At 47.4% G+C, this 24297-nt stretch overlaps 2 protein-coding genes across 2 annotated transcripts; one reads left to right on the top strand and one right to left on the bottom strand.

The window, feature by feature from the left end:
* Positions 1–330: 330 nt before the first annotated feature.
* Positions 331–7894, top strand: VSIG2 (V-set and immunoglobulin domain containing 2). The gene is made up of 7 exons (XM_053452376.1): positions 331–539; positions 3121–3284; positions 4514–4721; positions 5307–5462; positions 6321–6440; positions 7406–7544; positions 7750–7894. The coding sequence occupies exons 1-7, from the start codon at positions 488–490 to the stop codon at positions 7892–7894; spliced, it is 984 nt and encodes a 327-aa protein (XP_053308351.1). The 5' UTR covers positions 331–487.
* A 536-nt stretch (positions 7895–8430) lies between these two features.
* On the bottom strand, positions 8431–23321 carry SPA17 (sperm autoantigenic protein 17). Its single transcript, XM_053452377.1, has 8 exons — positions 23270–23321; positions 22504–22676; positions 22221–22291; positions 20394–20513; positions 17271–17389; positions 15863–16865; positions 10729–10935; positions 8431–8898 (listed from the first exon to the last, which is right to left on the bottom strand). The coding sequence occupies exons 2-7, from the start codon at positions 22655–22657 to the stop codon at positions 10744–10746; spliced, it is 1659 nt and encodes a 552-aa protein (XP_053308352.1). The 5' UTR covers positions 22658–22676; positions 23270–23321; the 3' UTR covers positions 8431–8898; positions 10729–10743.
* Positions 23322–24297: the final 976 nt, after the last annotated feature.

The raw sequence follows: 24297 nt of genomic DNA on the forward strand, positions 1-24297 counted from the left end.
GCAGTTTTTTGGGTGATCAGCATACCTGCCAAGTGTCCCTGTTTCCCCTCTCTCTCCTCTGACTACTGAGATTGAATGGAAGGATTTTATTACTTTACTGAGAGGGGAGTAGATAAGAGGAGCAGCCTCCCAGCAGAGGTGGTAGAGGGTAATACAGTGAGGGTATTAAACATGCATGGGATAGTCATACGGCTCCTGAATCTAAGACGAGAACAACGACTGATTACGGTTTGAGTCTTTACGGCAGGAAGAACGGGCGACTAGACGGGGGCCGCCAGGGGCCGATCTGCTGGCAGGTTCTGTGTCTCTGCATTCAGATCTGGGGTTCAAATAAACGCGGGGTTCTTATTATTTGGGGGCCGTTTTCCTGCACCCTTTACTGACCGGTTTGGGCTGGCGGGTGACGGCTTCCCCTTATCAGTGAGTCAGAGCTCTTTGTAGTCGATAACATGCGCGGCGTTCACTCCACTCTCCAGCTGCAGCGAACATGACACAGAAGTCTCTGCTTCCCCTCCTGATCTGCCTCACTTCATGGAGCGGTAAGGGTGACCCTCGAGGCATTCCCCGGCACATTCCCCAACGCGTTCCCCGGTATAGCCCCCGACGCATTCCCCGGCACATTCCCCAACGCGTTCCCCGGTATAGCCCCCGACGCATTCCCCGGCACATTCCCCAACGCGTTCCCCGGCATAGCCCCCGACGCATTCCCCGACGTGTTCCCCCGGCGCGTTCCCCGACGCATTCCCCGGCACATTCCCCAAAACGTTCCCCGGTATAGCCCCCGACGCATTCCCCGACGTGTTCCCCCGACACATTCCCCGACGCGTTGCCCCAACGCATTCTCCGGCACATTCCCCGGGGCCCTGATGCTTGCAGCAGAATATAACCTTTTTGCCGCGTGCGTCACGGGGGCTGCGGGGGCCGGTCAGGCTTTAGCGTCTCTTCGTCGGCTACATTCCTGTGATGTGTTTTAAATTCATCGGCCAATAAGAGCCGCCCTGCAGAGACTATATTCAGAATATCTATAGATTGTAAGCTCCTGTGCGCCGGGCCCTCCTCACGTGTTGTCTCTGTCATGTTATATACTACTTGTTATGTCCTCTCCACCCATTGTACAGCGCTACGGAATATGACGGCGCTATATAAATAATAATATCTGAGAGGTATTAGAGTGTAAGCTCTCTGGATCATCTGTCTGATAACTCCTCGGGGTAATAAAGTTTCACCCTCATATGTTTGGGGGGCGCTGACACAGAGTGCGGACCCCTTAAAGGTTTGGTCGTTTAACGGACCAATCGACTCTGTCTCTGAGTATCTGCGGCCCTCGAGGACTGACGTTGGACAGCCTCGGTGGGGCAGTCAGGAGAGAGTCACCCCTCCCCCGGCCTCGTCACTAAATAAATACCCCGAGCCTCGTACGGCCCGGCGCTGAATATTATTGGCCGATCCTCGCTTATTTTACACAAAACTAAATCTCAAAAATAAAAGAACCAAATATCAAGAAAAACAAAATTCCCAAAAACGCGGATTTTCCGGATCTCGGGGAGCTGTGATTACAGATTAACCCTTCGCTGGTCATTAATCCCAACGATTTGGTTCGGATTTCTCTTTATTAATCAGTAAAAAAGCTCCTTTTCCGAGATCGTTTTGCGAAGCTGCAGATTTTTTGACGTTTCTCTCATTCTTGCTGGGGGGTTATAATCCAGCATCGCACTCCCGACACTAAATGCCCCAATCACAGGTTAATAGCGGACAGGCAAAGGGTTACTGCCCGCTATTAACCTGTGATTGGGGCGCTGGGGGTTTTGATACAATGTACCCCCCGGGAGGCCGATTTCGATGCATTTTTTGTTTATTTTTTGCCACATTTGTTTTTTGTCAACAAATTCAATGTTCTGACCTTTTGGCGTCGCTTGCGGTAGTGATGGCGGTTCTTGCGGTGCTTGCAGTAGTGATGGTGGTGCTTGCGGTAGTGGTGCCGGTGCTTGCGGCAGTGATGGCGGTGCTTGCGGCAGTGATGGCGGTGCTTGCGTTGCTTGCGGCAGTGATGGTGGTGCTTGCGGCAGTGATGGCGGTGCTTGCGGTAGTGGTGCCTCTGCTTGCAGCAGTGATGGCGGTGCTTGCGGCAGTGATGGCGGTTCTTGCTGTGCTTGCGGTAGTGATGGCGGTGCTTGCGGCGGTGCTTGTGGCAGTGATGGCGGTGCTTGCGGTAGTGATGGCGGTGCTTGCGGCAGTGATGGCGGTGCTTGTGGCGGTGCTTGCGGCAGTGATGGCGGTGCTTGCGGCGGTGCTTGCGGCGGTGCTTGCGGCAGTGATGGCGGTGCTTGCGGCAGTGATGGCGGTGCTTGCGGCAGTGATGGCGGTGCTTGCGGTAGTGATGGCGGTGCTTGCGGCGGTGCTTGCGGCAGTGATGGCGGTGCTTGCAGCAGTGATGGAGGTGCTTGCGGCAGTGATGGCGGTGCTTGCAGCAGTGATGGCGGTGCTTGCAGCAGTGATGGTGGTGCTTGCGGTAGTGATGGCGGTGCTTGCAGCGGTGCTTGCGGCAGTGATGGCGGTGCTTGCGGCAGAGATGGCGGTGCTTGCGGCAGTGATGGCGGTGCTTGCGGTAGTGATGGCAGTGCTTGCGGCGCTGCTTGCGGCAGTGATGGCGGTGCTTGCAGCACTGATGGAGGTGCTTGCGGCAGTGATGGCGGTGCTTGCGGTAGTGATGGCGGTGCTTGCGGCGGTGCTTACAGCAGTGATGGCGGTGCTTGCAGCAGTGATGGCGGTGCTTGCGGCAGTGATGGCGGTGCTTGCGGTAGTGATGGCGGTGCTTGCGGTAGTGATGGCGGTGCTTGCGGCGGTGCTTGTGGCAGTGATGGCGGTGCTTGCAGCAGTGATGGCGGTGCTTGCGGCAGTGATGGCGGTGCTTGCGGTAGTGATAGCGGTGCTTGCGGCGGTGCTTGCGGCAGTGATGGCGGTTCTGGGATTTACCGGTCGATTTGTTTGTCTCTTGGGGTCCCTCCTCGTTTTCAGAGATTCTTTCAAAACCACAAATTATAGAAAACTAGGTCAGAAGTTTTTATGAATCCGACTGCAGAAATCTATTACCCCCAAATAACCCCCCCGTCTCATTTTCAGGTTTGGCCGGTGCGGTGGATGTCACCATTCCGGAGAAGGCGGTGGTGGGTAAGGTGGGCTCCAGCCTCGTCCTGCCCTGCACCTACAGCACCTCTGTTGGCTCAGATTTTGTTCTCGAGTGGAAGTTTGCCCCGGGGAACACCCCCCCATCCAACGGGCGCCAGGTAGGGGCATCTTTCACATTTCCTAAATCCTAACAAATTAACCCTTACTGTGCCTTCCAGAATGAGCTGATTCGTCATCCGATGGTTAATATCATATCGCAACCTGCGTAATATAATACTGGGGGGGGGAAATAAAGGACGGGAGGGAATTTATTTCAAAGGAGGAGAAAAATTACCACAAGAGAGCGGAATCCAACACTAGAGAGTCAGAGACTGAGATGGAACAGAAGGAAGTTTTACTGAGAGGGTGGTAGATCAGTGGAACAGCCTCCCAGCAGAGGTGGTAGAGGGTAATACAGTGCGGGGATTAAACATGCATGGGATAGACATACAGCTCCTGAATCTAAGACGAGACCAACGACTGATTAAGGTTTGAGTCTTTACAGCAGGAGAAGCGGGGACTAGACGGGGGCCGCTGGGGGCCGATCTGCCGGCAGGTTCTGGGTTTCTAAATATGGGCCAGAACGGCATCTCGTGAAGACGTGAAGCCGGCAGTATGGGGCAGTAAGGGGCAGTATGGGGCAGTAAGGTGCATTATGGGGCAGTAAGGGGCAGTATGGGGCAGTATGGGGCAGTAATGGGCAGTATGGGGCAGTAAGGGGCAGCATGGAGCAGTATGGGGCAGTAAGGAGCAGTATGGGGCAGTAAGGGGCAGTATGGGGCAGTATGGGGCAGTAAGGGGCAGTATGGGGCAGTATGGGGCAGTAAGGTGCATTATGGGGCAGTAAGGGGCAGTATGGGGCAGTATGGGGCAGTAATGGGCAGTATGGGGCAGAAAGGGGCAGTAAGGGGCAGCATGGAGCAGTATGGGGCAGTAAGGAGCAGTATGGGGCAGTAAGGGGCAGTATGGGGCAGTATGGGGCAGTATGGGGCAGTAAGGGGCAGTAAGGGGCAGTATGGGGCAGTATGGGGCAGTATGGGGCAGTAAGGGGCAGTAAGGAGCAGTATGGGGCAGTAAGGAGCAGTATGGGGCAGTAAGGGGCAGTATGGGGCAGTATGGGGCAGTAAGGAGCAGTATGGGGCAGTAAGGGGCAGTATGGGGCAGTATGGGGCAGTCAGGGGCAGTAAGGGGCAGTATGGGGCAGTATGGGGCAGTATGGGGCAGTATGGGGCAGTAAGGGGCAGTAAGGAGCAGTATGTCAGAGCAACAAATACATTTTAAAAAGCAAGCTGTACGTTATTAGCCATTATTGTGATTTTCCCCCGTTTCATTTCTCCGTTGTTTGCAGATTTATTATTATTTTAACGGGGTGTCGTATAAACCGGGGCCCCAGGCCGACCGGCTCCACGTTCTCCAGGATCCCCCGACCGCCGGAGTGGCCTCAATATCCCTGTCTGATCTCCGTCCGTCCGATAACGGCTCCTACGCGTGCGAAGTGAATAATCCCCCCGACTTCTCCGGCACCGGCTCCGGGATCCTTCTGCTCACAGTGCTGGGTGAGAAAACGCTGCGTGCCCCTTCTAATACCCCTTCCTCCCGCCCCTGATACCCCATATAATTACCCCTCCCACGGCGGCAGTAATCTGTGCACATGCCGGGAATTCATGTATTTTACTAATATCTTCAGAAACCCAAAAAACTATATTTCCAGAATCCAGATAAATTTCTGTGCTTCCCACCTTCCTGATATCTCCTCATAGCCACTAATCTACCCCCTGTCCCCCCGAACCTACCCCCTGTCCCCCCGAACCTGCCCCCTGTCCCCTCGAACCTAACCCCTGTCCCTCCGAACCTCCCTGTCCCCCCGAACCTACCCCCTGTCCCCCGAACCTAACCCCTGTCCCCTCGAACCTAACCCCTGTCCCCCCGTACCTACCCCCTGTCCCCTCGAACCTACCCCCTGTCCCCCGAACCTACCCCCTGTCCCCCCGAACCTAACCCCTGTCCCCTCGAACCTAACCCCTGTCCCCCCGAACCTACCCCCTGTCCCCTCGAACCTACCCCCTGTCCCCCCTGAACCTACCCCATTCTCTCTCTGCTCTCTGTAATGTGTTTTTGAGACCCATTTATTTTGCCCGCAGCTCCCCCGTCGTCCGCCAGCTGCCAGAAGAACGGGAACCCCATCACGGGGACCGATTTAACCCTTCAGTGCAGCTCCTCAGGAGGAAACCCAACTCCCATCTTCTCCTGGACCTTCATGGGATCCAAAACGCCACTGCTCCCCGGCATGATGGAGAGTGAGTGGGGTAAAGGGGCAAATAAAGGGGGCTGTAAATAACTCAGTTATGGCTTTTCACAGGAGTACTAAGTATTGCCTCCCATAACTAAGACATCCCCATACTATAACACACGCTACTCCCTGCTCCTCCTCTCCCATCACCCCTCTCTTCCCTCCTCCCGGGCGCCAATAAACCTAGGCTCACTCCTGACACGCACCACACCCTAACACTCACACACCCTAACACTCACACACCCTAACACTCACACACCCTAACACTCACACACCCCAACACTCACACACCCTAACACTCTCGCACCATACCCAACACTCACACACCCTAACACTCACACACCCTAACACTCTCGCACCATACCCAACACTCACACACCCTAACACTCACACACCCTAACACTCACACACCCTAACACTCTCGCACCATACCCAACACTCACACACCCTAACACTCACACACCCTAACACTCTCGCACCATACCCAACACTCACACACCCTAACACTCACACACCCTAACACTCACACACCATACCCAACACTCACACACCCTAACACTCACACACCCTAACACTCACACACCCTAACACTCACGCACCCCCTACCCAACACTCGCACACCCCCTACCCAACACTCGCGCACCGCCTACCCAACACTCGCGCACCCCCCAACACTCACGCACCATACCCAACACTCACGCACCATACCCAACACTCACGCACCCCCTAACACTCACGCACCCCCTAACACTCGCGCACCCCCTAACACTCACGCACAGTCATGCTAACACCAAATCCAGATACTCGTCCTCGCAGGAAGCCATCTGTTTTTGTGTCATTTCTCATCTGGTTTTTCTGTCTTTAGATCAGAGGACGGGCTCTCTGCTCCTCACCAACCTGTCGCAGGCGCTGTCCGGCAGCTACCGGTGCACGGCCTCCAATGAACTGGGCCAGGCGACATGCGATATAAGCATATCGGTAACGAGTATGTTTCCCCTTCAAACTTTGCTTTTCCAGGAGCTCGGACTGTTTGCCGGGTATGAGGGTCACACAGGGCTTTATTAATTAAACGGGGTAAATAAACCCATTATCCTTCTTATAAATGCCCTTCCCCGACCACGCCTCTAACCACAATCCAGGTTAAGATTGGGTTTAAATCGGAGCATTTTGGTTAAACGCCTAGTAAGCGACGGATCGCTTTTTTCTTGGCATGACTGACGATGCGAAATGTTTTCAGTACAAGAAATCGATGACATCATCCCTGAATTGTTGGCAAATAAATTAAAAGAATCTGACAACTTCTAATGCAAATAATTCCACGTTCTGAGGAATAATGCGATCCGTCGCTCAGAACGTCGAATAAAAACAAGGTGTTTGGAGGCTGTCAGTCAGGACGTCTCAGTCATTCACACCGCGCTCGGTGAACGGAGGCAGCGGGTCGAACGCACTGAACGCCTCCGTGTCAATTTCACTGCAAACCCGCAATTTAATGACATCGTTTTCTCTCGTTAATTCGGGGAGGAATCACAGCTTTCTCGGCACATTCATGATTTACACGGACAGATTTATACCCCAATGTTTCAGAATTGTGGATATTTGGGGGGGGTGTAAGCAGCGTGGGGGGGTAACGGGGCAATAAAAGAACTGGATGGGGTAACATGCAGGGCCCCGATGCCTCCTGTATGTGGGGCATCAATGATTTTTTTGCGGGGAGTATATTTTTAAATGAATGCCCCTGGTTAAAGATGTCACCCACTGAGCGCCCCCTGGGGTGTTTTGGGGTCAGCTGTCTGGGGGGGATGTTTATTAGCCGTGCCGACAGACATGAAGCAGCGATAAAGTCCCGGGGGACGCGCAGGTATAACGCACATATTATAAATCCTTGTATAAGGGGCATTAAAGAAAGAATGTCTGGGGCGTTAACCCCTGCTGCGTCTGTTTGCCTTGCAGGCGGTGTGGATGCCGGCGCAGTCGCCGGGGCCGTGGTGGGCGTCCTCTTGGCGCTGCTTCTCATCGGGATCGCCGTTTATTTTCTGTATTACAGGAAGAGGAAGGTCCCCAACGCCGATTACCCCGGAAATGACATAAGGTCGGTGGGAAGTTTTTTTAGGGTATCAGGGCAGTTAGCTGGATTTATGAGGCGCGGAGCCGGGTTGTGGCCCCTGGCATGCACCGCACTCAGTGACGCCGCTAGATGATCAGCGAGAGATTGTAACAGCAGCTCGCCATAAATTCGCAATAAATGTCCGAAACGTACAAAGTGTGACTAAAAGGAACGTTTCTTCCCCCGACAGAGAGGACGCGACGTCTCCGCGGCTGACCGGTGACCAGAGCGGAGCGAGCGGGGCGAGCGGGGCGAGCGGGGCGAGCGGGGCGAGCGGGACGGACTCCTCCGCTCCGCACGCAGCTCGGGAGAGACGCGAGAACGCCGTGATATAACCGTCCTAAAAACCTATTATTTAAATACTTTTTATATCAATGTTCACGTTATGTTTATGAATCAGAAGCGAAGGTTTTTATATCAATCTCGTTCCTTTTATAGAATGTTTACCATTTTGTGTTTTTTTCAGCACATTTCTTTTCTTATGATGTTCTAAAGATGCCGAATAAAGGCTGTTTCGTGATTCGATGCAGTTTTTGGAGCTTTTTATCTTCTTGTGAAGTTGGGGATCTCACGGAACTGTAGATTAGGGCCATGTCTGCTAAATAATCTGTGGTGGGACACAATGACCAGGGATTATACCCAATGCTGCGAGCCGCTAAGCGCCTGTCGAACCCGACGCGTCATTCACAAACTTAGGATCTCTACAGATCTAAAACCTGGATGTTCCGGGTCTCCTCACGCTTCTACCCACCTGCCCCAGCTCTGCCCCAAACTGCCCCCATGGCGAGGAAGGGTTCCAGGGAGGCCCGGGGGGATGTTTTTTTGCTGAAGAAATATGGAATTAAGGAATCTTATAAATAATAAACTGGCACTGTTTCGGGATTTTTTTATTTTTTTTCTTACATTACAGAAAATTTTAATTTCTAAAACAGAAAAAAGTGACAATAATCAGAGAATTCACATTGCAGAAAATAACCCCCGGACCGTTATTGCAGAAGAGCCAACTGCAAACCTCTAAATCAAGAATTTCATGAAAACTCATATAAAACATGCAAACATCACAAAGCTAATTCGCGGAGGACGCGGCGGAAAGCGAATGAATGAAATCACAACATTTCACAGCAATATGTCTACCGATTTCATAAATTAAAAGAAAATAATCATGGTGAGCAGGAAGATCACCGCACGCAATGAGGCATTTTCATAGAACAGCACGGAGTCTTCCAGGGGCCGTGGGGGGCTCTATCCTCAGGGGGGCAAACGGGGCACAGCGATCGGGGTTCAACTTGCTGCGAAGGTGATGCTGACCTGGGCACCGTCTGCTTCATCAGAATACGGCCTGAAATACGAAAACTGGAGATGATCATCGAGCGCCACCAACGGGAATAAACCGTAACCGGAAAAACACATTGTATTTACTGGACGTTAACCCTTTAATGTACGATATAACCTGACCGCACAGCACATATTACGATATACCGAAGCCCCACGGGGGTGCTGTCATCACTGAATGTATTTACTCAAAATGTTAAATCTTTGAGTAATTTGCGCAATGAGTTTTATTACTTAAAGTGGATCCTGATGGGTCACAAACCCAGAGGAGGAACTGAAAGGTACCGAAAATATTGCTTATTATTCATAATCAATGTATTACTGCGGGTGATGTCACCGGGCACCATATGTAGCGTTTCCTGTGCCAATGACTATGTAAGGTAACATTGTAACAGCGCAGACCAGCTGGCGGCGTTACATGGCATGTCGCCGACGTAGGCCGCGGACGGTTGCACCATTGTGGACCAGACCGTGCTGAAGACTGCGCCGCGTAGCAGGGTAATGGCCTGGACCATGTGCCATCTTTACAGGCAGCCTTGTGACATAGTTGGGGTTCATGCCATGTCCCCATTTTATGGACTGTACCGAGTGACACTGTTGAGGACCTTGCCATCTGCCAGTTTTATGGACCGTACCATGCATGACACCTAAAAGCACGCGCTGCCGGCGCTATTCCCCGCTTCCCAGATGTCGAAATGTTCCGGCTATAATTAGACTCCTCATTACACATCCCATTAAATGTTCAGGTTGTCAATTAAAATGATTTCTTTCCTCTAAAGGTTAAAACCGCAAAGACTTGCCCCAGATTTGTGCAGTCTTCGTATGGCTGGTAATTATCACTGAAACCTCACTTTCCCTGGGGGTCAGGGATAATATTTCCCGATTTAGGTTGCCCCTTAGCAACGGCGATTAATTGTCTGTTTCTAGGCAGGAACGATACCCCAGGCCTGGATCCTTTACACGGCGGAGCGGACAATCCGAATATCCCGACCTATATCATGATGTTCACGTAAGAAACATCCCTCTAAAGAGAAACTACCCCCAAGATTGGGATTGGTGCAAAACCCTGAATTTAAACCCAAAACTGGGCAACAGGGCAATTTGAGAGACATCTTTGCCAACCACTGAGTATTTTAACGGTGACAGCTGTGTTGACGGCACTTGAGGGAACCGCATGGGCAGGTATGACATAGATTAGGCCACACCTACTTCAGAATATATTATGCCTATATATGGTTTGCACCACCCAAGTACACAGTATGCCCCACCCCCAGGACCCATCTTTTGTGCTTTAAGGTTCCTGTATTTATCTACATACCCCCTGCAGGGAAGGACCCCCTCGCTAAATCCTTGAGACGAGGGGTGGAACAGAAGTAACATTTGGGGTGAAGAATTTAAAAAAAGGGAAGAGGTCTCAGGAAGAAATGTTCAGCAATTAATTAATTCTCTTGGGATAAACAGACAGGATTATTCCTTCACTTTATAACCGGCCCCTCTAATCAGACCGAAAGCTCGCAGCATATGTTCACTAATTAATTTATACGGAGATTTCTGGCTGCCGTCCAACTAACCGTTTCACTCACCGCCCCGGATCACCGCTCTCACCGACGCTGCCTCTGACGGCAGCGATTTTACCCGTTACCGGAAACTCAAGAAAAGAGATAAAAGAGGGACTTAGTTTTGGGGATAAAGTTGGTTGTTTCCGTGTTGGGTTAAGAGTACGAGAGACTCATAAATATTCTAAAATAATAATCGTAGAATTTTCACGTCCTCGGTGGGGGGGTTACGGGGGGCGCAGGTTTATGGGGATCGGCGTTTCGGTTGGGACGGCACTCACCGCTCTCCGCTCTCGTTAGTCGCCTTCCCCCTGCGAGCTGCTGCTTTCTTTGCTGTCTTTTTTCAGATCTTTTTCCCCACTTTTCATCTTCTTTCTGGTCATGTGCCCGCGGAAGCCGGCCTGGATCTTGGCAGCGGCTGCGTTGGCGTCAGGGTCATCGAGCGGTATGTCCAGAGCTTCGTCCTGCGGCTTCCTGAACGTCTCATTCTGGAAGAAAAAACACAAAGGCAGGCATTATAGAGATCCCGGGTATCAGGCATGCGGCGCCCGTGTCGGGAGGCGCGATGCACCGGCAGCCTTCCAACGAGGTACTAGAAAGAGCCGCGTAGACTTCAATGCGATGGCGCCGTAGAACTGGCCTGATCCCAGCACAGCAAGCGGCGTCTTCTGGGAAACACCGGGGTCCCCACAGTACCTGGGAACTGTCTATATGAGCGGCCCCTGACACCCCTGAAATATTAACCCTTTCATAGAGAACTGTGATGATTCTATACAGTGACTCGCCAAACGTGTTACCCAAATAGCCCCTGCACCCTGAGACTGGGGCAAAAGCCCTGAGAGCTGCCAGGTGTGGGTACCACATATATAATATATATAATTATTATTACTGAGGAGGGGCCCAAAGAACCCTGGCATTCACCTGAAACCCTTCAGAAAGGTCAGTAATAGTCCACCATTTCTGAGCCGGGTTCTAGGTCTCCAACTTTAGGTTCCCCGGTTACATTTTTGGTTCTCAGCCATGTTCTAGGTGTTGTGACCCTGGTTAGGGCTCTAGGTTCTAAGCAGATTCATATCCAGTTTCTAAGTTCCTGTCACCCGGTTCCAATATAAGGTCTGGGCTCCTGGTTCTAGTTCAGGTTCTAGGTTCCCCTTCCAGTTCAGGTTCCAGGTTCCCCTTTCCATCTCCATCTTAATAAGTCTCTTCCTACCAAGAATGTCTGTTTTTATGTAATAATTATCATCTCCATCATTATCGGCCCCGGCCGGTGACAGCCGCAGCATTTCAGGAACGATCTGCAGCTCAGGAAGGTGCTGCTTTCAGATTTTAGATTTTCTCCTCTGGCAGGAATTATATAAATTACATTTTGCCATAATTTACCGAATTTGCCGCTCCTTTATACTTAATATTTCGCTCAGATTTTGCACTACAGCCTCGGGTTTATCATCAATAACGACTCTGCCTGCAGCATTTCTATTCCTCTTTTATACAAAGTTATAAATATTATAAATATAAATAAAATAAAAAACACAAACAACCATTTATTTGAAACCAAAATCCTCGTGTAAACCCAGAAAGTCTAAGACCTAAATGCATGTCTTTCAGGAGAATAAATGATTTATAGATTTATTTCCAGCACAGAAACGTCACAAAAGGCTCATAAATATATACAAAATACGCAAAGGGAGTAAAAAATGATCTGTAAATGTAAAATACGAAACAATGTAACAAACAGCAAATTGGGCTGAACCATTTTGGTTTTTTTTATTATTATTTAGTGCAAAAAAATAGTAAATAAATAAAAATATATAATGAAATTTTAAAGGATTTAAATAAAAACATAAAAAATAATTTAAAGAATATTAAACCTTTTTTGGTTTGTGATACTGTGTACCAGCAGTTATGGGGTTAAAATGATAGACTATTAAAAAAAAATGCTAAAAGAAAAATAAAAGAAATTATATTGATAACAAAGAATAAAAAAATCTTAGAATAAGAAAAAAAGACATGGATTTTTAAATGTGCATACAGCCCGTTCCACCTAATATTCAGTCTTTGTATTGTAATAATTACGCCCACGCGAGAGCGAAAACCGCAGCAACCGCTTCCCAAAATCACGCAAACCTCAGGCGAAAAGTGACATTTAAAAGCCCCGGGCTACGAGAGGCTAAGAGGAGGACCCCGAGGCAACGGTGCCCAGAGTGCTCAGAGTATATCCCTCTATATATACCTATACCCTCACATACCTATATTTACCTATACCTATATATACCTCTATATATATACCTATATATACCTCTACATATATACCTATACCCATATATACCTCTATATATACCTCTACATATATACCTCTATATATACCTATATCTATATATACCTCTACATATATACCTATACCCATATATACCTCTATATATAACTATACCCTTACATACCTATATATACCTATACCTATATACCCATATATACCTATATATATATACACCTCTATATATACCTATACCTATATACCCATATATACCTATATATATATATACCTATACCTATATATACACCTCTACATATATATCTATACCCATACATACCTATATATATATATACCTATATATACACACCTCTATATATATATAGATACCTATACCTATACATACACCTCTATAGATACCTATACCTATACACATATACCTCTATATATGCCTATATATACACACCTCTATACCCATATATATATATATACCTATACCTGTATATACCTATATATATATACCTATACCTGCTAGAACATGCCCGTTAAACATATAACGTACGTGGCAGCACTCCATGCCTCGGAGGTAAGGCTCTCGCTCCTGACAGGTAGCAGCAGAAAGGCTCCTTTATTGCAGAAACGTGGATTTTCCTCGTGCGAGAGCCGGAGCTCCACCAGCTGGAAGTCACGCCGCTGAAATATTATCGCAAAATTACCAGAATTCACCCGAGCTGGAGCTGGAGCTGAGTTAGATGGGGGGGAGAGGAGGAGGGCCGAGCAGCGCACTCCCCAGATGCTTCCTCATATCGTATGGACTATAAAAGACTCCCGACCCTCCCCGATACTTCTCTCCATTCCTTCGCCAGGAACCCGACCGCCAGAGCTTTACCCAGGGCTGGGGGGTGAAGGCAGAGCTTTACCCCGGGGCTGGGGGGTGAAGGCAGAGCTTTACCCCGGGGCTGGGGGGTGAAGGCAGAGCTTTACCCCGGGGTTGGGGGGTGAAGGCAGAGCTTTACCCCGGGGCTGGGGGGTGAAGGCAGAGCTTTACCCCGGGGCTGGGGGGTGAAGGCAGAGCTTTACCCCGGGGTTGGGGGGTGAAGGCAGAGCTTTACCCCGGGGCTGGGGGGTGAAGGCAGAGCTTTACCCCGGGGTTGGGGGGTGAAGGCAGAGCTTTACCCCGGGGTTGGGGGGTGAAGGCAGAGCTTTACCCCGGGGCTGGGGGGTGAAGGCAGAGCTTTACCCCGGGGCTGGGGGGTGAAGGCAGAGCTTTACCCCGGGGTTGGGGGGTGAAGGCAGAGCTTTACCCCGGGGTTGGGGGGTGAAGGCAGAGCTTTACCCCGGGGTTGGGGGGTGAAGGCAGAGCTTTACCCTGGGGCTGGGGGGTGAAGGCAGAGCTTTACCCCGGGGTTGGGGGGTGAAGGCAGAGTTTTACCCCAGGGCAGAGCCCACGCTAGGCGGCATTTGTAAATAATAATAAACGTCTGAAATCCCCGTGAATGAGTCAAAGCGCATTCATTCTAATACCCCGCTGAGTCCTGGGCAGGGGACAGATCTCATGATCAGGGGTCTGCGGCTCGCACGCCCCAGGTACACGGCAGCTGAAATGTTTTATACATTTTCACTGCGTCCCAAACACTGATATTTTATAAAAAATGTGAAAATCTCACGATTCGATTCACCAAATTCTACCAAAAGGCAATTTCCTGAAGAATCCCTGACTCCGGCTCCCCGCGGACCCGAATCGGACTCCATTCCGATCTCTCCACATATTTACAACCGCAGTGCTAGCAGTAAACGAGCCACCGGGGCCGCCGGGGCCAGCATGTACAGCGCTCCATGTTTTTAATCACCAAATGCTAATTGTTCTTCCTACTCATCTTCCTGGCGATGACTCCAAATCCAATGAACACGAAAACAGCAAACACCGACACTGTGTACACTGAAGCTGGCACCACATACTAACATTCACACGCTAACAACATATGCCGACACACACTAACACCATACGTTTACACACACGTTATCCATTGTTCTTAGAAATGTCTCGCTTAGTTACACCAAAAGCCCCTCTCTGGCCACGCGAAGTATTGGGCTTCATCGGCTCCTCACGGGTTCGGGGATAAAGACCTAGAATAACCCCGAGACGTCCTGACAGATGGCAGGTATCACAGGTTTGTAGCGCGGATATATTCACAACCTGCTTCATTCACGTACGAGGCGCCTCATCCAACATTATAATGTAAGAGGAGTCCCAGGAGGGTAATTACGATCTCTCGCTGGTTGCGCACGCTCTGTTTCGGGTTTGGATCAGTAGAAAGTGGTTCTAAGTGACAGATTGTCACAGATTTCCTCCGAAATGTTCCCAGCGCAGCAACCGCGCACCTACCGCTCACCCGAATTTATCTCAATTCCCTCGGCTGCCAATTAAACGATTAAAAGAGGAAACATGCGGCTGATGTACGAAGCCGGAGACGCAGCCTGCTGTCACCGAATGCACAGGAACGTCATACGCAGCATAACAGCCCCCAGGGGGCAGACGACTCCGCTTTCTACCCCGACAGGCCAGGGTCACCAACGTACCAGCCTCCTCTGCCTCCACGTACGGGGCCAATCACGTGCAGGCATTCCGCGGAAGTCTCCGGGTTTCACCAGAGTCTCCAGCTGGAGCGCTGCTTCCCCGGATCTCCATGCTGCGTTTCCGGGATGCCCCCTCCCTGTCCTATTCCCCTCCTATACAAGCTATATGGGACGACCCTGCCAGCTAGATAACCCCACCCACTCCCTTAAAGAGGGCGGGCTCCTGGCAGCCTGGTCCAGGTGTGTTTATGGGCACCATCTTTAAACCCGGTTGGCTGCGCTGGATCACATGGTGAGTAAACCAACAGATGATTGGCTCTTTTCTGTGCTGAACGAGCTGACGGGACCGGGACTTTTTTTATTTAGAAATGTCGGTTATAGAACTCATTTGTGTTAAACGGCTCGATGCCATATTCCGGCAGACTCCAAAAAAGACGTTATTTTTGGTTTCAGAATATTCAGGATTAAAAACTGACCGTCATTAAACTCACCGGCTGTGGTGGCTTTTAAATTCTGGTCCCTTCGCGTTACGGGGCGTTCTTTATCATTTACATTTCTCTTGGCTTCCTTCACATTCTACCTAAATTTACCTTTTCTGCTGAGTTTCCCACTTTGTCAGAGTCCGTTTTGTTTTCAGCTGTGACGGGAGAGACGTTTGTTTTCGTTGTGCTGTCGTCCGGAGTGGGTTCTGTGGTGTCAGGGGTGGCACCCGGAGTGGGTTCTGCGGCGTCCGGAGTGGGTTCTGCGGCGTCCGGAGTGGGTTCTGCGGCGTCCGGAGTGGGTTCTGCGGCGTCAGGGGTGGCGTCCGGAGTGGGTTCTGTGGCATCCGGAGTGGGTTTGGTGGTGTCAGGAATGGGTTTTGTGGTGTCAGGGGTGGCTTCTGTGGCGTCCGGAGTGGGTTCTGTGGCATCCGGAGTGGGTTTTGTGGTGTCCGGAGTGGGTTTTGTTGTGTCCGGAGTGGGTTCGGTGGCGTCCGGAGTGGGTTTTGTGGTGTCCGGAGTGGGTTTTGTGGTGTCCGGAGTGGGTTCGGTGGTGTCAGCAGTGGGTTCGGTGGCGTCCGGAGTGGGTTCGGTGGCGTCCGGAGTGGGTTCGGTGGCGTCCGGAGTGGGTTCGGTGGCGTCCGGAGTGGGTTCCTTGGCCTCGCCGTCGGTAGTGACTCGGGATTGCTCTGTTACGGTTTCAGCGATAAAGCGGAGAGTCGGATCCTCGCTGGAAACGAGTCGCTCCTGTGTTTGGAAAGCAGAAGTCTCTGCGCTTAATGCCTCTTTTTCCAAAGCAGGGTCTCCCACTTGCAGGGTGCGTAGATCCTCCGGTTCTCCGACTCCTTCCCCGGCATCTCTTTGCACTTCTTCGCCATCCTCCGTTTCACCCTCCAGAGCGTCAGCCTGCTTGGTCTCTCCTTGAACGTCCGCTAATATTTCAGCGTTCAAGACCCTCTCAAGTCCTCCGCCAGTACTGTCCCCACTGTCAATATCTGTTGTAAGTTGTTCCTCCCCACGGCTTGGGCGCACTGCGGCGTCAGACTCGTCAGCTGTGTGTTTTTCTTTATAAATATCTGGGTTTTGTGAATCACAAGAGGTGGATTTCAAGAAGCTAAAATATAATAAATATTGAGATTTTACGTTCAGCTGCAGAATCTATTTACGGGTCGCGTCTATTTATTGATTCAGAACCCAATCGATAAATGCTGATTCAGCCGGCGGACGCTACTGGGCCAAAAATAGCTTTTTTCAAATACAAAATGTGTAAATTACATGCGGTTTATACAGAGTTAAATTATATACACTTTATGGGAAATGAGAATGCTACATTTTTCCGATGTTTTGGGGTAGAACTCTCCTTTAATGAATATAAATAATATATAAATAATAATGACGTGTGTAATATTAATAATGTTATAATACTGTCATGGCGGTAATTAGCGCCGCGGCGTGCGCGAGGCGTTGGCGTCTTTGCACGGCCGCAGTAAGTGGGGATGAAAACAATAAACGCATTTACTTCTCGTCCGTCGACGTCTTCGGTTTGTTTGCCTCCCGTCTGGTGAGGTGACCGCGGAAGGCGGCTTGGATGACGGTGGCGGCGTTTATCTGCCCCGACTCGCCGGACCTTTCCACCTCCTGGAAGAAAACATATGATTAGCCATGTTACAGGCGTGTGCGTTCTGCATCTCCCGCAGCCCTGAGAAAAGACACTAATTATAACGTTTGCTGTAACATGTGGGACACGTGAAATTACACGGTACATACGTGCGCTCAGAACGAGCCGTGGTTATTCCCAACATCTGGCTGATATAAAGAAATATATTAAAAAGCTGGAATTGTCTTCTTCCCCCGTATCTAATGAGGCGGTTTTAAGGTAAAATAAGATAAGTGGCGCTCAGCACGGGGTGGAGGTCGGGGGGGGGACATTCCTTAGAGTTATAATTATTACGTTTAATGAATACGTGCATATTGTACGGATTGCACGCGAATAAAGAATCACAGCAGGTTATTGTAACTAATATTTCAAGGTAAAAAATGAGAGAAAGTCACCAAATTTAAGAGCAGAGTCTAAATAATTAGCTTCAGAAAGACTATAAATAGCCCCGTTTTTGCCCTAGTTCTGTGAACGATGGATCTAGTACATGAGCGATGCCAGCGTGGAGAAAACCCCGCGCCTCCCACAGGAATCTGTACATTTAATGCATATTCTGTACATTAATGCACAATATACTATGTATAAGGAATCTGTACATTAATACACAATATACTATGTATAAGGAATCTGTACATTTAATGCACAATATACCATGTATAAGGAATCTGTACATTAATACACAATATACCATGTATAAGGAATCTGTACATTAATACACAATATACTATGTATAAGGAATCTGTGCATTAATATACTATGTATAAGGAATCTGTGCATTAATATACTATATATAAGGAATCTGTACATTAATACACAATATACTATGTATAAGGAATCTGTGCATTAATACACTATGTATAAGGAATCTGTGCATTAATACACAATATACCATGTATAAGGAATCTGTACATTTAATGCACAATATACCATGTATAAGGAATCTGTACATTAATACACAATATACTATGTATAAGGAATCTGTACATTAATACACAATATACTATGTATAAGGAATCTGTACATTAATACACTATATACCATGTATAAGGAATCTGTACATTAATACACAATATACTATGTATAAGGAATCTGTACATTAATACACAATATACCATGTATAAGGAATCTGTGCATTAATACACAATATACTATGTATAAGGAATCTGTACATTAATACACAATATACTATGTATAAGGAATCTGTACATTAATGCACAATATACTATGTATAAGGAATCTGTACATTAATACACAATATACTATGTATAAGGAATCTGTACATTAATGCACAATATACCATGTATAAGGAATCTGTACATTAATACACAATATACCATGTATAAGGAATCTGTGCATTAATACACAATATACCATGTATAAGGAATCTGTACATTAATGCACAATATACTATGTATAAGGAATCTGTACATTAATACACAATATACTATGTATAAGGAATCTGTACATTAATACACAATATACTATGTATAAGAAATCTGTGCATTAATACACAATATACCATGTATAAGGAATCTGTACATTAATGCACGATATACCATGTATAAGGAATCTGTACATTAATACACAATATACTATGTATAAGGAATCTGTACATTAATACACAATATACTATGTATAAGGAATATGTACATTAATATACTATGTATAAGGAATCTGTGCATTAATACACAATATACTATGTATAAGGAATATGTACATTAATATACCATGTATAAGGAATCTGTACATTAATACACAATATACCATGTATAAGGAATCTGTACATTAATACACAATATACTATGTATAAGAAATCTGTGCATTAATACACAATATACTATGTATAAGGAATCTGTGCATTAATACACAATATACTATGTATAAGGAATCTGTACATTAATACACAATATACCATGTATAAGGAATCTGTGCATTAATACACAATATACTATGTATAAGGAATCTGTACATTAATACACAATATACTATGTATAAGGAATCTGTGCATTAATACACAATATACTATGTATAAGGAATCTGTACATTAATACACAATATACTATGTATAAGGAATATGTACATTAATATACCATGTATAAGGAATCTGTACATTAATACACAATATACCATGTATAAGGAATCTGTACATTAATACACAATATACTATGTATAAGAAATCTGTGCATTAATACACAATATACTATGTATAAGGAATCTGTGCATTAATACACAATATACTATGTATAAGAAATCTGTACATTAATACACAATATACTATGTATAAGAAATCTGTACATTAATATACTATGTATAAGGAATCTGTGCATTAATACACAATATACTATGTATAAGAAATCTGTACATTAATATACTATGTATAAGGAATCTGTGCATTAATACACAATATACTATGTATAAGAAATCTGTACATTAATACACAATATACTATGTATAAGAAATCTGTACATTAATATACTATGTATAAGGAATCTGTGCATTAATACACAATATACTATGTATAAGAAATCTGTACATTAATATACTATGTATAAGGAATCTGTACATTAATACACAATATACTATGTATAAGGAATATGTACATTAATATACTATGTATAAGGAATCTGTGCATTAATATACTATGTATAAGGAATCTGTACATCAACCAGCGGCGGCCGAGAACCCGCGTCTCCGCTTCCCAGCCCCCTATAGCTAGGAGTTTAAAGGGTCCAAAGAAACATTTGGAAAGTGAAGGAGCAGAAAATGGTTCAGTAGCAAGTAACAAAAAAAGGTAAAATGTTTTCAACTCAATAACTGAACCCAAAAGACCCAAAAGACCCAAAAGACATGATTTTGTTGTCACAGCTGTAGGACGGGGCGAGATTTCTTCAGGTTCTGTGATATCAGGAATTTGATGGCGCTATATAAAACAATAAATAATAATAATATCGTTCCCCTGCAGACGTCCGTCCGGTATTGCAGTACCTTTTGGTCTTTATCTGCGGAGCGATAGGTCGGTTCGGTAATGTGCGAGTTCTCCGGGACAGAGGCGTTCCGAGCGCCGTCCTTTCGCCCCTCTGAAGCGCCGGCATTTAACTCCGCACGCTACAAAGAAAACACAATTACAGCTGAATATCATCGCAATTTGTGAAAAAGATGGCAATTATTATTATTATAAATAACACATTATGGGGTACACGTGCCCCTCCGAGCCATGAAGATGCCTTCGATGAGGACAGTCTGTTCATAACATTAGACCCCCTAACAGATATAATTCAGCTTCTCCGGCCAGGAAAAGGCTCCACTTATAAGGAAAGCATTCCACTCACCCACGAACCCCCAAAATCCCCCTCCAGCGTCAGAATTCTCTTACAAATAACGTGGGTTCTCGCTCATATAGAATAATGGGATAATGCATGAAGTTATCGAGTCACTTTATCCACAATTAGGAAGCCTCGTTAGTAACCGGGACAGATTATTAACAGCGATTAGCAATTCATTTAGCAATTATTTGTAACGGACACAGCCTTAAAAAGGGACTCCAGAGACCGGCCTGAAAGAGACAGAAAGTGGCACCTGACAGCTCGATGCCCACACTGGGGGCACCACTGGAAATTCTTCACGTTCCTCTGATTCCTGCACTTATGGTAATTTAACCCTTAGAGTAGCGGGGCTAGGGTTGCACTGGTGAGCACCGCCAGCCCCTGCGCCGCGCAAACAGTTAATACATTAACGTTTTTATTTTTGTCTCGAATTGATTCCTGCTTCCTACGTCTTGAAAGAAATCTTTACTTTGCCACTTTTCTTGTCATTTTCCACTAGAAGCCGCTCCTGCTGTGACTGGAGGAAGGAGAGAGGCCGCTCTTTCTGAGGCATTTGTCACGGCGAACGCTGCTTTACAGAATAAAACAAACAGCAATCAGCAGATCCGGCAGCCAACGCTCCATTAAGCTGATTGATATTTTAGAAATGAGTTCAACGCCATTTGGGTTTTGTAAGCGAACGACCCGATCTTTGGAGAAGGCTTTCTTGGCATTTAAACGCGTGTCGGGCGCGTACGCGGCGTGTGGGCCGGGGGGCTATCACAATAACACACACAGTGCTACAGTTTGATGACGAGAACTTCCAATGTATTAGGTGACAGCCGAGCACAGAATGTCTGAATGCACAGATCGTTAACATGAAACGCGTGCCTGGATGTGGATTATAAAGCGCTGCTCCCTGGGGTTAGGCTGTTTGTAAATAAATTTCAATATTTAATGGGAGGAATGAAACCCGTCCAATAAACTCCATCTTTAGATTGTAAGCTCTGGGTGACAAGACTCTCCAAACCCACTGTAACATTGTACAGCGGATGCTGGAACCTTCATCTATTCCTAAATCATACCCTCACCATCCTTCCACCCCCCTCTCCAGTCCCACTGTCACCTCCTTAACACCCCTTCCTGCCCATCACATCACCCAACACTCCTTCCGGCCCACCACATCGCCCAACACCCCTTCCGGCCCACCACGTCACCCAACACTCCCGGCCCACCACATCACCCTTACCCCATTATTCCTCCCTTGTCCATCTGTTTAAAGATGGGTGAGAAAAGAGACTTTCATCCAAGAAAATGACGAAACTCCTGCTCAACAAACTGATGCTTCCGTGGCGATTGGCATCACATCGGGTGCAAACGTTACGTCACGTAACATTCTATTTACAAATGGGCAGAAACTGACGGTTCCCGCTCTGCACTCCGGGGGAACGAGGCAGAAACCGCTGGAACAAACTTTCACTTTTCACCCCCAGCTGTAGCCGTAACTTGCCTTGAAAGCGTGGTTGTTGTAGAACCTGTCCTCGATCGACGCTCCCCATTCCGCTGGATCAAAGTTTGTCTCTGAAATAAGGAAAAATCTTGGATTAGAAAGAAACAAATTGGCCCCTCAATTACCGATAAGGTGAAATCTTGCATTCTTTAGAGGACATTAATCGATAATCATCCTGGGGAAAGCAGATGGGCCAAATCTATCTTATCTGCTGTCAAATTCTATGTTTTTAGCCACCTGTGATCAAGCAGGGATAGCTTCATTTAGTATTTCTGGACCTTACCAGCCCTTTGTTTCAGGAGTCCTTCAAAGTACTTGGCGCCAAACAGCGGGATATCTTTGGGCTGATCTCGTAAAACTTCCCTGGTGAATCCTTCCAGAAGGTTGGCGAAGCCTCGCGGGATGCGATAGTTCGTGTTTGAGAACGGAATGGACATCTTTTCAGGATTTAACTTCCTATAAATATCATTAAAGGAGCAGAGACAACCCGTTAAGACGGCATATATATGTATATTATTTACACACATATATATATATATTATTATTATTTACACACACACATATATATATATATATTATTATTTACACACACATATATATATTATTATTATTTACACACACATATATATATATATATATATATATATATATATTATTTACACACACATATTATTTACACACACACACACAAAAACATATATATATATTACCGTATATGTGTATTACCGGTATATGTTATATATATCTACTGCCATCTAGTGACGTGTAACGCAAATAGCATGTATATAACGGATAACCGAGAAGATACCCCAGGGGAATAATGGGTTTTATTTGCCCCGTTATATTTATAAAGCCATTTCCTGCTCTTTTCGTTACCATATACCTGGCCTCTCCTGGGGTATTATTATTACCCCTGCCCACTCTGTACCCGGGGGTATTATTATCTTCCCTTGAACAGCCTGTACCCGCAGTGTTATTATTACCCCTTGCCCAGCCTGTACCCGGGGTATTATTATTATTATTACCCGGTGTAGTAGTATTATAATTACCCTGCTCTTCCTCGCTCAGTTGTCAGTTGCGCGCTGTCTCTGTGCCGCTTCCTTGTTTAGCTTCATCTCCATGACAACGAGCTGAGGCTACGGGGAGAGGAATGGACCAGAATTCCGCCTCCTCGCGACTCCGCCCCCTGGTCAGCTCTGGCTGTTAAGGGTTCCTGTTCAGCAGCTTTCCGGGTCAGTGACGTTGGAGGGCGGGGGTAACTGCTGCTAAATGCCCCCAGTCTGACCAGTATAACTTTATAGACGTTTTTATTGTAGTTTTTTTCTGAGTTCGGTGTCTTTTGCCGACCCGCTGCCGGTCTGCGGCATTTTCCCCTGCCGGGTTCGCAGTCCGGCTGGCATTAGATCTGTGATATGTTGATACAGGAAATATATGAATATTTTACTGTACTTTACTGAGAGGGTAGTAGATAAGTGGAGCAGCTTCCCAGCAGAAGTGGTAGAGGGTAATACAGTGAGGGTATTAAACATGCATGGGATAGACATACGGCTCCTGAATCTAATACGAGACCAACGACTGATTAAGGTTTGAGTCGTTACAGCAGGAGAAACGGGCGACTCGCCGGGGGCCGATCTGCCGGCATGTTCAGGGTTTCTATAGAGGGTTACCGGACCCTCCGTGCCCCGTTAGTATTTTATGCATAGCCGCCCTCGCCGTATACTCAGGCCGGGGATGCCCGGCGTGGCCCCCGGTGACACTGGGGACCTGGAGACAGGTGACGTTTTTTACACAACACGGGGGCAGTTCATACAAACCAACCCAACCACGTGAGAGCCGGAGGAACCAGACAGACTACTTCTCGCAGACGGACTTCCCGGGGTGGGGCAGAATCCTCGCCTTGGCTCTGTAACCCCGCGTTTAGCGCACGGCTTTCACGGGGCCTGAAATAGAGACAGAGACCCCCGGGGGGCCGAGCTTCGGACACACACAGGTTGGGGACTATTGTTCAAACTTGTCCTTATGTTGCTCCTTGAACGGGCAAATAATAATAAATAATAATAATAGAAATAATAATAAT

Source organism: Spea bombifrons, chromosome 12, assembly GCF_027358695.1.
Source record: "Spea bombifrons isolate aSpeBom1 chromosome 12, aSpeBom1.2.pri, whole genome shotgun sequence".
Taxonomy (NCBI): domain Eukaryota; kingdom Metazoa; phylum Chordata; class Amphibia; order Anura; family Pelobatidae; genus Spea; species Spea bombifrons.

What these genes read in the sequence shown, in the direction of transcription:
- SPA17 (XM_053452377.1), bottom strand. Translation starts at nt 22,657, where the DNA reads ATGTCCATTCCGTTCTCAAACACGAACTATCGCATCCCGCGAGGCTTC. An exon ending in CCGCAGATAAAGACCAAAAG is followed by an intron (nt 17,390 to 20,393) that starts GTACTGCAATAC and finishes GTTTTCTTCCAG; the next exon opens with GAGGTGGAAAGGTCCGGCGA. An exon ending in AAGACGTCGACGGACGAGAA is followed by an intron (nt 16,866 to 17,270) that starts GTAAATGCGTTT and finishes ATTATATTTTAG; the next exon opens with CTTCTTGAAATCCACCTCTT.
- VSIG2 (XM_053452376.1), top strand. Translation starts at nt 488, where the DNA reads ATGACACAGAAGTCTCTGCTTCCCCTCCTGATCTGCCTCACTTCATGG. An exon ending in GCTCCCCGGCATGATGGAGA is followed by an intron (nt 5,463 to 6,320) that starts GTGAGTGGGGTA and finishes TTCTGTCTTTAG; the next exon opens with ATCAGAGGACGGGCTCTCTG. An exon ending in TACCCCGGAAATGACATAAG is followed by an intron (nt 7,545 to 7,749) that starts GTCGGTGGGAAG and finishes TTCCCCCGACAG; the next exon opens with AGAGGACGCGACGTCTCCGC.